Here is a 15,317-nt window from a genome sequence, read left to right as displayed (position 1 = left end):
AATATAAAGTTTTGTTAGGTAGCAATTTAATTAAGGTGTACAAATAAATTTCTTTTTAGGGCACATACTTTTTTTGTTTTAAATGCCTAAATGAATAGGAATCAGAGAGAAACTTCATGTTAGGAACTGTTAAATAGTGTGAATATTCCTGTTAAGATTTTCAGGAACAATTTTGAATATGTTTCTCAATTTCCTCTTTCATTTTCCCCACGTCTTTAAATCACTGGAAACTTTAGCTCTTCGTCTATAAAGGATTGGAAATCTATGAGTCATATCAGAGTGTGAAGCTGTTATTCTCTGCACCTGGCCTCTTTGAATGAAGTCAGGTCTCTGGGTAACATCTTCAGGGAGAGAAATATAAAAGGATCTAGAAAATTCTGAACACACAGAGACTCACATAATGGTGCAAGAAAGGCAACCTCAAGGTGGAGGTGAGTATTCCTTTTCTCCATTCCAGAGAGGAAGATAGAAGTGTATTATGAAATGATATGAGCCATTTGGGGAGAAGAGGTAGAAAATGGACAGATTGAAGCAGTAGAGATGGGCCAAGACAGCAGGATTAGGAATTTGAAGGAAAGAATAATGTCTCTGAGCCAGAAGCACTTATAAGAATAAGAAATCAAACATGCATATAGAAATATGAGACATGGGAGACAAAAGTAATAGTTCAAGAAAGGTGATCAATAGAAGAATCTAACATTAAAGAATCAAGTGTATGGAAATGGAATTTACTGTTGCCTGATGAATTTTGTCCAGATTGTTTTGTGTTTCAGAGCTACTACCATGCTATTTATTCTTATCTTGTTGATCTCATAGAGAAGAAAGTTTGCTGGTTCCTGAAGCTCTGGCCCATTGCTGTGATTTCCATCATAGTCCTCAGTGTTTGTTTCATTGTGAGCTGTGTGGGTAAGTTTGGCACTGAGGTGCCATTTTTTCTTGGTTCTTTCCTCTTTCAGATTCTATAAAGATTCCCTGGAATCCATTCTATTTTACCTTACAAATAGGTCAACTCTGAGAATGCCATGCTTATCTTGATTTCTCTTCCTCCCTTTCCTGCTCTTTCTCTATCTTTCAACAATCGAGTCTTCTAGATTTACTTTATCTGGCTTTGTTAACATTTGCTGAGTGACTCCCAGTTGCATGGGTGTTATTTGTAGTTATCGCCAAGGAACCGTCTTTCAATATTGGGTCCCCCAGTGATCATGTGTTCTGTAGTGACAAAATCCTTGTAATCCTTGTACTGGGAGGGAAACTCTGATTGCTTTTATAATAGTGATAGTTTAGATGGGGGTCTTTGATTTATGTGGGTGTCTCTTCCAATATGAGAGAAAAAATAATTCAGATGAGATAATAACAATGTAAGGAATAAAATATTCTTTCCCTGTTACATTTGCCTCTTAATACATATCTCAAGTTCATTGTGTGAGAAAACTCAGAGATGTCTTTTTCTGTCCAAAGTATAATTTGATTTTCTCTTCACTGATAGTGAATACGAATAGTTCTTGAATAGTCTAGGAGGGAGTGAAAGGTACTTGCTATGTCAGAGAGTCTCGCTATATCTGCAGTTCCTTTTGAGTAGTAAATAAATCTATCAGTATTTAGTAAAACACAAATCATTATCACCAAAGTTAGAGTCTATTTAATTCTCCTGGTGAAGTGCAAGAGAGAAGAGGGTTAATAGTAGTTATTTTATTAGTCAAGAAAAAGAGATTCAGGATGCCAAACTTGGGCCGTGAAAGGTAGAAAGGTGTGAAAGTATTGAGCTTTACTAGTAGGCAAATGTGAAAGAAGAGAAATAATATTGAATAGTCAAATCAGGACCTGAGAGATAATAGGTTTTGTTTAATGTAGTTTAACAAGCATACCCATGAACAAGAAAGGTAGTTTTTATTTGAGACATTTAGATATTTAGAAGATTTCTGAATGTTTAAAGTATCCCTTTGGTTGTTATTTATGCCACATTTATCTATAGCTATATGCAATCAGAAGTATTTAGAAAATATTCATATAATCTATTCGACTTCTTCAAGGTTATTAAAATAAAGGGAGTCAATAAATATCTATGGATGGTTTTTTGACAGTCATTTCTCTATCACTTGTTTGCAAGTAAGTGATGCTGAAAACAGAGTCTCTGCCCTAGAATGTAGAGTTTAAATTATAATGGGGGAAAAGACAAAAATAAATTGGCAGACAAACAAACAAGGAAGATAAATGAATATAAGCAAGCATAATTCAGGCTGGTCTTCACGGGCTTGCATAGGGCAGGAGGGTGGTGGGGTGGGAGGTAAGCTGACTTGGTGCAGATAGGAGGCATAAGGCTCAACAGCAAAAGAATGGGTGGATTCTCATCCTTTTCCTTCCTTCACAGTGACTTACCATTTTGCAAGTGACAAATCCAACAAAAGACTGTCTGAACTACACACATATCATTCAAATCTAACCTGCTTCAGTGAAGGGACAAGGGTGACAGGTAAAGATTTACAATACTTACCTATATTTTTCCTTTCTCAGAGAGAACTCTGGGTTGAGCTCAAGATTGATGTATTCATGTGTGTGTGTGTGTGTGTGTGTGTGTGTGTGTGTGTGTGTGTGTGTGTGAGAGAGAGAGAGAGAGAGAGAGAGAGAGAGAGAGAGAGAGAGAGGGAGGAATGGTTTCTGCTTTGATATCTTCAAGTTTTCTCTAAACTTGTATGCTCATATCAGGTTTTAGTTACGTATCTCCAAATATATTCAGATTCTTGATCTTGATAAATGCTGTCAACATCCACAAACGTTTGCTGAAGTCAGCTCCGGAAATAATTCTCACAATTTCCACAATATCTTCACCCTTTATTGAAATAAATTCCTATTTTTGATATGTAAGTTTCCCAATTAATAATGTCCTTCTTCATTCTTATCACTAGCTTTATTACTGGTCACATTGTTTCAGGCTTAGATCATCACACTAAACTCCTAGTACCACCAGATATTGGCAGATTGCATTCAGGATCATTGTCTGCTTTATACTATAGTGCAAAATACCAAAGAGAGGCAAAGCGAAAGTCTATGGTCCTAATGCTTCCAAGTAAAGAAATCTATGCAGGTGTCAGATTCTTGTTATTCAAGGAGTAATGAATACCCTATTGCTATGGCGAAACCTTTGAAAGATCAAGAGAAGGCATAACTTTCTTTGCATTTCTATGAGATGTTGTAATTTTCTTGTTTTTGGTATTTGGCAAGAATATGTTGCGTGGGAATCCAAAGTATGGTTTCTTTGCTTTCCCTGACTTATGGTTTTCTTAGCACATTGGATTTCTTTGGTCAAACAACTGTGGAGCTGACTCTTGGTGAGGAAAAGATAATTCTGGAAGGACAGTCTTCTTCCCACCTTTTGGAGGCACTCCTGCAATAACAAAGAGAATTTTAAAGAACATTTCTCTGAAAAGCAGAAATAGACAATCTTGACTTTGCCTTCAGAAGACTCTGATATGGAACAGAGATAAATATAAATTAAATGAACTCCTCATTCATCTATAAATTTATTCCCTAAACAATTCGACTTCAAATTTTGGACAATTATATTGTTCAATACAACTAATTCCAGTTATAGATAAACTTATATGATAAAATTATTTAATATAATACCACATAAGCAAATAAAAATTCTAAAATTTTAACATTGTCCTTTCAAATTATTACAATGAAAAAGAAAAGTCCAAACAAAATTTTCATTTTGACCAAAGTTAAAAAAATAATCAAAAACTACATCATATCTTCTCCAATTTGTTTCCCACTTAGTCTCAGAGAGCTGAGATATTCAGATTTATCTGTAGAATTGGAGCATCTTCAATAAATAGGCCTGCACTCTGCCTCTATCAGGGTCTTTGAATTGCTTAGCTTGTCAATCCCTAAAAAGGACTTTGAAAAAATATGTACCATCCTCTAGTATTTAATTTGACATCTAAACTTTTCATCCCATTTGAGAAGCAAATCCTTTTAATTTCTAGAACATTGTAGAATAGAATGTGACATATAGAATAGTGACATTAAAATAGAATGTGACACATAGAACTGTGACATTAAAAAGCTCATATTTCTTTTAAAATATACCTGCTAATGTCTAAAAAAAATTAACAAAGTGTTATCTATCATCTATTAAAAATTAAATATTTATTATTAGTTGCACTGGGGATTGAACTACAGTCTTGTGCATGCTAGACAAGTGCTCTACTACTGAAGTGCACTCCAATCTATTTCATTCTTTTACCCTTGAATTCCTATTTACCTTTCCCATCTACCAAAATATATATGTAAGGATATTTTAAATATTTTTATTTTCTGTGAACCATTAGGTTTAAAGAGTTATAAAATTTCTTTTAGAAATGATTGATTTATTGTTAGAGTTATTATCTGAACACATCACATCACAAATTTAGTATAAATGTTCAAAATTATTAACCAATAAAGTAAGACTCAATGGAAAGTCCATCTCTTAATAAGATGAATGGGACCTTTAAAAATGCAGTCTGATGTACTAATGATTGAATGATATTATTGCTAGAATGAGATTGGTTTCCACATTAATTCTGTTTCAGATTTTCAATTTAATGACACGATCAGATAAATCTTGGTCACTGAAATAAGTAGATAGGAATGAAAAGAGCTTTGATAGAAGGTCAACCAATTTTTAAAATTCTTTTAGTTACCTGCCTAAAATCATATAGTGAAGTATTAAAAATTAATTGTAATGGTCTGTTAACTGAAAATTTGATAAATTATTCTTTAGTGTTTAAAATAAATTAAAAAAATAGAACAACTTGCAAAAGTTTCATTATTTCTCAGTCATTTGCTTTCTCAGTTTTTGGGGAATATATCAGAAAAAATTTAATTATTCTTATTGAGTAATTAATTAAATCTGTTATTTTTATACTTAAAATGCACTTTGATCAGCCCATTAGTCTCAGAATAGATTGGGAAAATAAAATATTATTAATGCCTATATGGCTTTTTGACAAATACTTTTTGATAACAGCCTTCAACCTAAAAATATTTTATAAATTTATTTTATAAATTTTATATTTATATATTTATGACTAAATAAATATACATTTATATATAAACATATATTTATAAATGTATAAATATATAAATACATATTTAAAAATATAATAGTTAACAAATATATGAAAAATGTTCAATATCTTTAGCAATTAAAGAAACAAAAATTAAAATTACAGTCAGAATGGCAGTTATCATGAATACAAACAACAATAAATGTTGGAGAGAATGTGGGGAAAAAGGTACTCTCATATATTGTTGGTGGGACTGCAAATTGGTACAACCACTTTGGAAAGCAGAATGAAGATTCCTCATAAAATGAGCAATGAAACCACCATGTGGCACCGTTATCCTACTTGTTGGCATACATACAAAAGATTTAAAATCAATATTATATATAGAAATATATATAGTTTTAATCTTTTTATCAATTTAAATATTTATTTTATGAATTTTATAAATAGATGTTTATGTTGTTGTTGCAGTTGGAGATTACACCCAGGACTTCAAAATTCTAGGCAACGCTGCCTCTGAGCGACACTCTTAGCCTCACAACTTCTTTTTTTTTTGATCAACTTTGGAGCTTGAGAGTCGGTATATTTGACATACAAAAAATGTTTTCAATATATAACTTAATTGACAAAGTCAAAACTCACCATCGAAACAGACAATTAAATCTTTAAATTTCAAATAATTTGTTAATACACACTTTGAGGAACATTATAAAAACAGTAATTATTAGTGAATGGGATGGATAATTAATATTCTAAAAGTTGACAATAATAAACTGATAAAGATGTGGTCTGTTTTATTCATTTTATAGCATCATAGAAGGAATAATAAGTCTATAGATTTTCATCACAATCTGTAACAACAAAAATGATTAAAATAAGTCTATGTAAAATAATATGAATGAATCATAATGTGGAATAAAAAAAATCTTGAGAAGACTGCATATATTATGTTTTCTTTTCTGCCGTGCATAGCATTGAACAAGACAAGCAGTGTCTTGACATGCTTTGCTGGTGCTCTACTGAGTCACGTTTCCAGCCCTGTATTATAATACCTTGGTAAAAATTCAAAATTCAAAAGAACTCACTATTTAAACATACATATATATTATGCTTAAATTATACGTATAGTATAAATCATGCTGAGTATATGTATAACAAAAATATGGCAGTGAATTTATATATGGCTAGCTATAGATTTCTTCAATCCTAGGAAAGTGGCAAGCTGGTACTTCTAAGAGGAAAAGGGAGAGAACTGATCATTAAAACTCTTTAAATTGCTTAATACTGTGTAAAAATTAGCAATAAGTAACATTTATTGAGTAATCTGAGTTAAGCATCCTTTATAGTGCTTTTCATGTAATTAAATCCCCCATAAAGCTGTGATTTTTATTATTTCTATTTTTCAGATGAAATAAGACTCAAGGAGGTTATGTTGGGCTGTTGGAGTTGCTCAGTAGTAGAGACCTTGCCTAGGCATGTTTGAGGTCCCAGGTTGGATACCCAATGTCAAAAAGGGAAAAAATAAAAAAGGGGGAGTGAGGGAGGGGGAGGAGGTAGTGTAACTAGCTTAAAGATATATGAAATAAATGGTAGAGCTAGAAATATAATGAGGTGAAATTCTAATAATTACAATTTCCATTTTGAAAACCTAAAGCCTGGTGGCTTGCTCAAAATCATTGAGTAGAACTGGATTTCCAGATTCATCTGTGTTAGTCACTTCAAACTCCAAGACAATTTGTACTTTTAATGTACAAGGGATATGGAACAACAGGACTATAAAAAAATATAAAGCAACAACTTAGTAGTCAATTTTTGAAAAAAAAATCCAGAGGAATTTTGTAGGCTAACTTAGTAAATATTTAGGACTTAATATTTAATAATGTTTACTTAACATCAATTCTATGGCCCCAAATTATATAATTCAGAAAAAAGTAAATACCTGAATTAAGAAAACAACTCTAAAAAACAACCACAGATCCTGGAAGTATCATGTGTATAGAGCATATCTCTTTCATCTTATTTGTCTCATATTGCAATCACACTTCTCTTTCATGCAACACAGAAAAAGTCTGGGGATGTTGCCCAAGTACTTGGAAGTCATTTGGTTCAAGCTGCTACTTCATTTCTACTGAATTCCATGTTTGGAGTACATGTGAACAGAAATGTGTTGAAATGGGGGCACATCTGGTGGTGATCAATACAGAAGCAGAGCAGGTACTTTTTCATCTTTATTTTTATCAAGCATTTTTGAATTGTAGGTAAATATAGAGCAAAATTTACTCTTAGCCATTTCAAATGCATAGTTTAGTAATGTTTATTATGTTCACATTGTACTGCATCTGATCTCTAGAATTTTTCATCTTGCAAAACTGAAACTCTGTACCCACTGAACAACGACCCATTTTTCAATCTACAAAGTCCCTGGCAATCACTCTTCCATCTTTTGCTTCTGTAGTTTGACTACTTTAGATTCCTGGTGTAATTGGAATCATACCACATTTCTCTTTTTGTGACTGACTTATTTCATTTAGCATGATGTCTGAAAGTTTCATCCATGTTGTTGCTTGTGACAACATTTTTTTCCTTCTTAAGGTAAAATTATATATATAATATATATCTATTTATACTATATATAGATAGATAGATAGCTTATATTTTCTTTTTTGTTTTGATTTCCTTTTTTTGGTTAGCATGTCATCATGTAACTGTTTCTTGCATCTTGATTTTTCTTAGTATACTTTAAAGTTATTAAGAACAGTTATTCTGTTTAGTAAGGAAATTCTAAACTCTGCTAATTCCTCCTATTTTTTTCATGCAGAATTTCATTGTCCAGCAGCTGAATGAGTCTTTTTCTTATTTTCTGGGGCTCTCTGATCCACAAGGTAATAATAATTGGCAGTGGATTGATCATACACCTTTTGAGAAAAATGTCAGGTGAGTGCAGACCTAGATTAATGAACCTTAGGACTTTGTATACATATAAAAATCTAGGGAATTTTGTTAGCAGTGATTATTAATATTAATAATTTTTATGATTATAATAGAATCTAATAATCATTAAGTTCTTACAAGTAAACACACTTAAATTTTATGAAAACTTCTCTGTTTTAAACTCTCTTTATAGAGGAAAAATTGAAAAGCTTGCTTAATACTATTGAATATGATGAGAAACTCTGTTTCAATCCCATGTCTATCCAAAGACGGTGCTTTTAGTCATTATATTATTTTCTACCTCTAAACATAAGTAGCCACTTAAACTAATCTCTAATAAGTAATATTTAAAACATCTGGGTTAGAGCTATGTGTAATTTTAATAATTATATAATAGTACTTTTGTAGTATTTAAAAAGGAATTTAATTGTGCACTACCTTATTTTAGTCTCACACAATCTTGTGTGTTAGACACTTTTATTGTGATTTGTTTTCATAGATGAGGAATCCAATCCTGAGAAGATTAAGATCAAGATAAATTAGCAGTAAAACCAAGTCTTTTAATTACAAAAATATTGACCAAGCCCTGCTCCGTAGTGTATTCCTCGGAGTCAGGGAAACTTCTTTATGTTTAGACTCAGGTACCTGATGTTCATTTAAGACAACTCTTTGAGAACAGGGAAGCTTAGGAAGAGGCATATAAAGTCCTCTTTATAAACAAATATAAAGAGGCAGCTTCTATGACGTGCTGGTAAGTAAACATTAGATTGTATGTTGAGGTCCAAGTATACACCACGTCATGGAGAATGTTAGAGAAACATGTGAAATGTGCTTCCCTACTTGAGTTTTGGGGGAAGGGTGGTATGAGAAAAGGTAGTAATTGTTAGAATGTCCTCTCACTCTCAACCCAGTTCTGTTCAACATCAAACTTACATACTTTCTGATCAGTCACTGTGCATTCATTGAAGAAATTCTATCTATCCTTTGTTTCTCCTTAGATTCTGGCACCAAAATGAGCCCAATTTTTCTGCAGAGCAGTGTGCTTCAATAGTTTTCTGGAAATCTGGAGGATGGGGCTGGAATGATGTTTTCTGTGATACTAAAAGAAATTCAATATGTGAGATGAAAAAGATTTACTTATGAGTAGAAATGTATTCATTGACACCTTCAGACCCATCATGAAATGATAATTACTTGTAATGCACATGTAATTCTTGTGTCACAGAGATTCATGGACATATTCAGATGGCTTTTTCCCTTTAATCGATCTTCTTCTAGTTTCTCAGTTTCCACCAATGATCGAATAAGTCTTTCCTCCCTTTGTTCTGTTTTTTCATCTACTAATTATTCTTTTTTCCCCTTTCATTATACCTATTTCCACATACATTCCTTGTTCCAGAGGTTGTACTATTTTGTCTGCTAGAAAATTTATAAGACAGCATTATTTGAAAATTATACCTCTATTCCTCAAAATGCCATAGAGAAATTCCTGTAATGAAGATTGTGATTAGAATCGTAGTCCTCTGAAGGCCTGACAAGAGCTGAGGAATCTACTTTAGATTGCTCACTCACTTGGCTGGTAACTTGGCTTGGCCATTAGGAGGCCTCAGCTCCTCAGCACATGGAAATCTCTCTCAAGCTATTTGCATGTTCTCACATACAGCAGCCACCTTTCTCTAAGGCAAGTGACCCAAAACAAATGAAAGCAACAATGTCGTTAATCATCTAGCCTTAGCAGTTACATGCCATAACTTCAGCTATACTCCATTGGTTAGGTGAGAAAAACACAGCAGTCTGCTTTGATCTCCTTGGCTCTGCAGCGGAAAACCACAATGTGGCTGTTTCAAGATGGTCCTTTGCTTTCGCTCTCCAAGAATTACTTTTCAAACAACAGCTTACCATGCAGCCTTTGGTTTAGTTAAAATCAGACTATCTCTCTGTTCCACAGGTTCTTTTGTGCCAAATTGATTCATTGTGTTTTTCTCTCTTCCTGCCTATATCACTTCTTTCCTCTGAGATAAACTGGTGCTGCTGGTGCAACCAGTCTGGCTTCAAAGTACTCTTTCTTGTGCTATGTTCAATGCACCTGAGTTTCTGTGTCTCTAAGATTGTCTCACTGTCCAATATTGAATTTCAGCTAAGCCCCTCCCTCCCCCACTTCACTGAGAAGCCGTACTCCTGAATTGAATCACAGGCTGCTCAAAATATACTCTTCCTCTATCCCACCATCTTTCCTTCTTCTATTAATTTTTCTTTTGTATTTTTATCTTATTTTTCTAGCTTCTTAAAATAAATAGCTATAAAAGAATCCCATAGTTTTTTAGACCTTTTTTTAGTTATTAGCAAAACATTAGAGACTATACCTTTACTTTGGTTATCATTATGGCTAAATCCAACAGGTTATAAAATTTGATAATCTCATTATTTTTCCTTTTACATGGTGGTAATTGCATGGATATTTTCTTTTCAGTCTAGGAGTTTTTTTTAATAGTCTAGGTTTGTTGGTTATTATTTTGAAAATTTCATATTTAATTTCATTTAAAGAATATGACATATGCTTGTATTCTTGATAACTGCCGTTCTGATTGGAGTGAGATGAAATCTTACAGTATTTTTTATTTGCATTTCTTTAAATGCTAGAGATGTTGAGCAATTTTTTTCATTTATTTCCTGATCAATTGTATATCTTCTGTGAAGTATCTGTTCAGTTTCTTAGCCCACTTATTGATTGGGTTATTATTATTATTTTTATTTTTGGTGTTAAGTTTTTTGAGTTCTTTATATATCCTCGAGATTAATGCTTCATCTGAGGTGCATGTGGAAAAGATTTTCTCTCAATCTTTAGGCTCTCTTCACGTTATTGCTCCTTTTGCTGAGAAGAAGTTTTTAATTTGAATCCATCCCATTTACTGCAAATTGGTGCAACCATTATGGAAAGCAGTATGGAAATTCCTCAGAAAACGTGGAATGGAATCACCATTTGACTGAGCTATCCCACTTCTTGGTTTATACTCAAAGGACTTAAAATCAGCATACTACAGTGATGCAGCCACATCGATGTTTACAGCAGCTCAACTCACAATAGCTAAACTATGGAACCAACCTAGGTGTTATTCAACAGATGAATGTATAAAGAAAACGTGGCATACATATACAATGGGATATTACTTAGCTTTACAGAAGAATGAAATTATGGCATTTGCTGGTACATGGATGGAGTTGGAGAATATTATGCTAGGCTAAATAAGTCAAACCCAAAAAATCCAAAGGCAGAATGCTTTCTCTGATATGCAGATGCTAATTCACAATAATGTGGGGGGTGACCATTCGGGAAGAATAGAGTTATTTTAGGTAGAAGGGAATTAAGTGGGGGAAGGGATATGGGGGTAGAAAGGATAGTAGGGTGAAACAGATATTATTACCTCATGTTCATGTATGATTGCATGACCAATCATATATATACAATCAGAAAAATGAGAAATTATCCTCCATTTATGTATGATTAACAAAACGCATAAATGCATTCTAAAGTCATGTATAACTAATTAGAACAAATTATTAAAAATTAAAAAAAAAGAAACACCACCTCTTCCTAACCCATGTGAGCTGTTGATCTTTGAATATTGATGGGTGACTGTAATTAATAAAATGCATGTGTATTTGTAAAAAAAAAAAAAGGAATGTGACATGCATTCTATACTACTTTAAGAGTTTAATTACATTTTTTTTTTTTTTAATTGCACATCACTCCTTTACTATACTGATCTGGAAAAACAATTTAGTACTGATATACTTAAAATGAGTATTGGCCTCTTGTGGCAGGGCCAAGCAACTGGAACTTGATTCAGAAATCAGACACGTGAAAGACACACTTAGACATGATCAAGAGGCATTTCACTACCACAAAACGAGGCAGAGGAGGAATTCTAAGATATGTAGAAATTTGTATACACCTTAGAGACCAAGGAGCTTATCATATATGGTGTGAGGAATGGTGGCTTACTTTCTGGTGACCACAAGTGGGACTATTTAATCACCACCAAAAAGCCCAGAAGGGTGGTATTATGTATAAGCTTATGTTTTTCTTTGTTTTTTTTTTTTTTTTCTTTTCATGCAAGTAAATGTAACACAATCTTAATTCAGTATTGATATCTACTTTCTGAGCCAGCTCCTCTGTGGTCAGGGAGAAAATAGCTTTTTTTTTTTTTTTAAATGGTTGTTATGGTTTGGATATGAGTGTTCCTCAAAAGCTCACGTGTGAGACAATGCAAGAAGGATCAGAGGAGAAAGGATTGGCTTTTGAGAGTCATAACCTAATCAGTGAATTAATCCCTGATGGGATGAACAGAGTGGTAACTGGAGGCAGGTAGGATGTGGCTGGAGGAGGTGGAAATTGGGACATGGCTTTGGTCTATACATATATATCTGCTTCCTGATCACCATGTTGTGAGCGGCTTCCCTCTGCCACACTCTCCCACATGATGATTAGCTTCACCTTGAACTCTGAGAAATGTAGCCAGCCTTCTGTGGACTAAGACCTCTGAAATAGTGAGTCCTCAAATAAACTTTTCCTCCTTTAAAATTGTTCTGGTCAGATCTTTTAGTCACAGCAGTGAAAAAGCTGATTAAAACAACTGCCAGGTAGGTTACATTTATATTTCACTGGAATAACTAGAGGCTCCCCTTTTGTCCCACCCCATGACCTGACTACAGAATAGCACAAAACTGGCTCTTAGGAACACAGATCGGCTCTTTCTCTGGCTTCTTCTCATTACTTCCTCTCTATTCCCTTCTTAAGACATCTTTAAATGGCACTAAGAAAAAGCCAGAATTACTACCTCAGCTCTCCCAGATACGACAAGCCTTCCCTGGGCTTGGACTGACAATCTGTGCCCCAGTGGTGCTATTTTGACTACATTCTATGAAGGAAGTGTGTATGGGAGACTAAATGTTAAAATTAAAATGGAAGCTGACATTTCCCATCAGCAGCTTCAACTTAAGATGCCTACAGATGTGGTCAGTGTGACAGGTGCAGGAGATAGGTGCAAAGGAATGGATGGGTAGGGCATCCCTTGGTACAAAATTCTACTGTTCTGCCTTTGTTTCTTGACTTTGTTCTGAGCAGCCACAGCTCCTACAATGGTCTCTTCATCCTCCAGGAACTACATGGGATTGATGGGCTTCAAGTTCTTGTCCACTTCATAGACAATGGGAATACCAGTTGGCAAGTTCAGCTCCGTACTGACCTTTTCAGAGAGACACTCCAGATACTTGACGATTCCCCTAAGGCTGTTGCCATGGAAGGCAACCAAAACCCATTTCCCCTCCTTGATTTGGGGGGTGATTTCTTCATTCTAGAGGGAGAGCTCAGGCAATATTGTTCTTCAGATTCTCACAGGAAGGCAGCTGATTCTCAGTAAGGCCTGCATATCTGTAAGACTTATTGAAATTTCTCTAGCAGGAATGATCAGGCTCCATTGGAGGTGGGCCTCACCTTGCTTGGCAGTAGCTTCTGCTTTATTGAGGTCACTCAGACCCCCATAGTGCCACTCGTTGAGGTGCCAAGTCCTCACCACCTGCAGCTGGCAGCCACATCTAGTCAATGGCATCCAGGACTGTCCAGAGGGTTCAGAGTGCCCTTTTCTGAGCCCAGGTAAAGCAGATGTCGAACTCATGGCCTACTAGCATCTCTCAGTGCCTGCCTGGTCAGCATCCTCATGGCCAGCTGGGCTGAGGTCTGCAGTCTGCCAGCCACTAAAGGGTTCTCCAGGTTCCAGGTGCTCTCGCTAACAGGGAATCAGCGCCAGCCTGCAGGCGGCCATGGCAGTGAAATGAGGATGCCACAACAGGTGCTTGCAGAGATTCCAGGAGTCTCAGCCTTCCCCCAACCCTCGCCTGACCCCTACCTGCCCCCGCCAGTCTCCTGCCCCACTTTACCAGACAATTGTCTCCGCACCTGGCTTCCATGCCATATTTCTCCAAGTTTATTACATTTTCTTTGCATTAGTCCAGACAAAAAACTAAACCGTGTTAGACATTTGGAGAGGACGATAATACGTTAGTCTTGTGAAAAACTTGCATTCTGGTTTTCTATACAACCAGAAACCATGTGCTCTTCAGTGGAGAGTATTAACATAACAAGCATCCTTGCACTGAGTCTATTCTGAGAGACATAATCTTATACGTCTTCCATAAACTTCCCTGATATCAATTCTACCAGCTTACTCCTCCCAGGTCCCTGACCACCCAGTTAACTCATCAGGCACTGGCCATGAATTGATGTGAATCTATATCACAAGCCACCTTTTTTTCTTTTTTTTTGCCCCAGGCAAAGTCAACTATTGTATTTGCAGTTTGAAGTTATCCCAGTAGGGGGTTTCCATTTGGTGCAGACCATTGGGGCTACTTCTAAGTAGAGCTAAAACTTTCAACAGTCTACTTCTAGCTGGTGCCCAATAATGAGCATATTCATCTGTTAGCCAAACGTCCCCCCTTCCCCTCAGACAACCAGGACATAGACGAAGATCGAGGGAAAGAAAGGTGACATTGTGGTAGAAATAAGCACATTGGGATTGTGAGTCACTGACTCATTAAACCAATATATGCCCAATCCCATTAAAAATGTTCCAATATTTACCTTGATGGATCAGCTAAAATTGTTTATGATGGTCTTCTGTGATTAGGTATTCTTTTTCTACTAGGGCCAACTAGTAGGCCAAGAACTATTTTTTTTTTTTTTTTGAAAGAAACTACTTATCAAAGAAGGCATGCATTTACTCAGAACTAAAGGGTCCACAGATGTGATTTTACAGAGGTTTGACACTCTGGATTCAACCATTTTATCTGCCACAGACAGTTTGGCAGTATTGGAATTTCTGGGTCATAAGTCAGCCTTGGTAGAATTTCATGCCTGCATCCTGGATAAGTGGAAGATCCTTCTCTTGTGCTCAGTGTCTCAAAGTTTGTAAGATTTAAGGTCAACTGAGCAGAATATCCCACACAAATCCCTCCCCAACCTATAATGGCCCAACAAACATCATGTGTTCTTATTGGTGGTAGGTGTTTACAGATTTAGCAACTTATCTTTCATTTTGTAGGGGTATCTTGACAGGATATATATATATTTATTTATATATAAATAAATAATTGGATGCCAGATACTTCAATTAGGGTCTAGATTTTGGTGAGATTTATTCCCTTTGACATATTCAGACCATACTAAGACATGAACTACATCATGTGAATATGAGCAGTAGCTAATATTAGAAAATGAAATATTTTCAGAACACTAGAGGCCTGCTACCTAGAAACTCTTTCTTATTTAAAACATCTCTC

General features: G+C 35.1%; 1 protein-coding gene across 1 annotated transcript; it reads left to right on the top strand.

Annotated features, from left to right (window-relative positions):
• Positions 1-293: 293 nt before the first annotated feature.
• Positions 294-10,709, top strand: CLEC6A (C-type lectin domain containing 6A). The gene is made up of 6 exons (XM_079143184.1): positions 294-431; positions 817-906; positions 2,369-2,470; positions 7,114-7,265; positions 7,870-7,985; positions 8,981-10,709. Exons 1-6 carry the CDS (start codon positions 401-403, stop codon positions 9,123-9,125), a joined length of 636 nt encoding a protein of 211 aa, XP_078999310.1. The 5' UTR covers positions 294-400; the 3' UTR covers positions 9,126-10,709.
• Positions 10,710-15,317: the final 4,608 nt, after the last annotated feature.

Source organism: Sciurus vulgaris (genome assembly GCF_902686455.1).
Source record: "Sciurus vulgaris genome assembly, chromosome: 5".
NCBI lineage: Eukaryota > Metazoa > Chordata > Mammalia > Rodentia > Sciuridae > Sciurus > Sciurus vulgaris.
This window is presented reverse-complemented; position numbering and strand designations above follow the sequence as displayed.

Bases quoted from the DNA above. Each gene is read 5' to 3' on its own strand.
- CLEC6A (XM_079143184.1), top strand. From the start codon at position 401: ATGGTGCAAGAAAGGCAACCTCAAGGTGGAG. The intron at 432-816 runs GTGAGTATTCCT...TTGATCTCATAG, and splicing joins AAGGCAACCTCAAGGTGGAG to AGAAGAAAGTTTGCTGGTTC. The intron at 7,986-8,980 runs GTGAGTGCAGAC...GTTTCTCCTTAG, and splicing joins CCTTTTGAGAAAAATGTCAG to ATTCTGGCACCAAAATGAGC.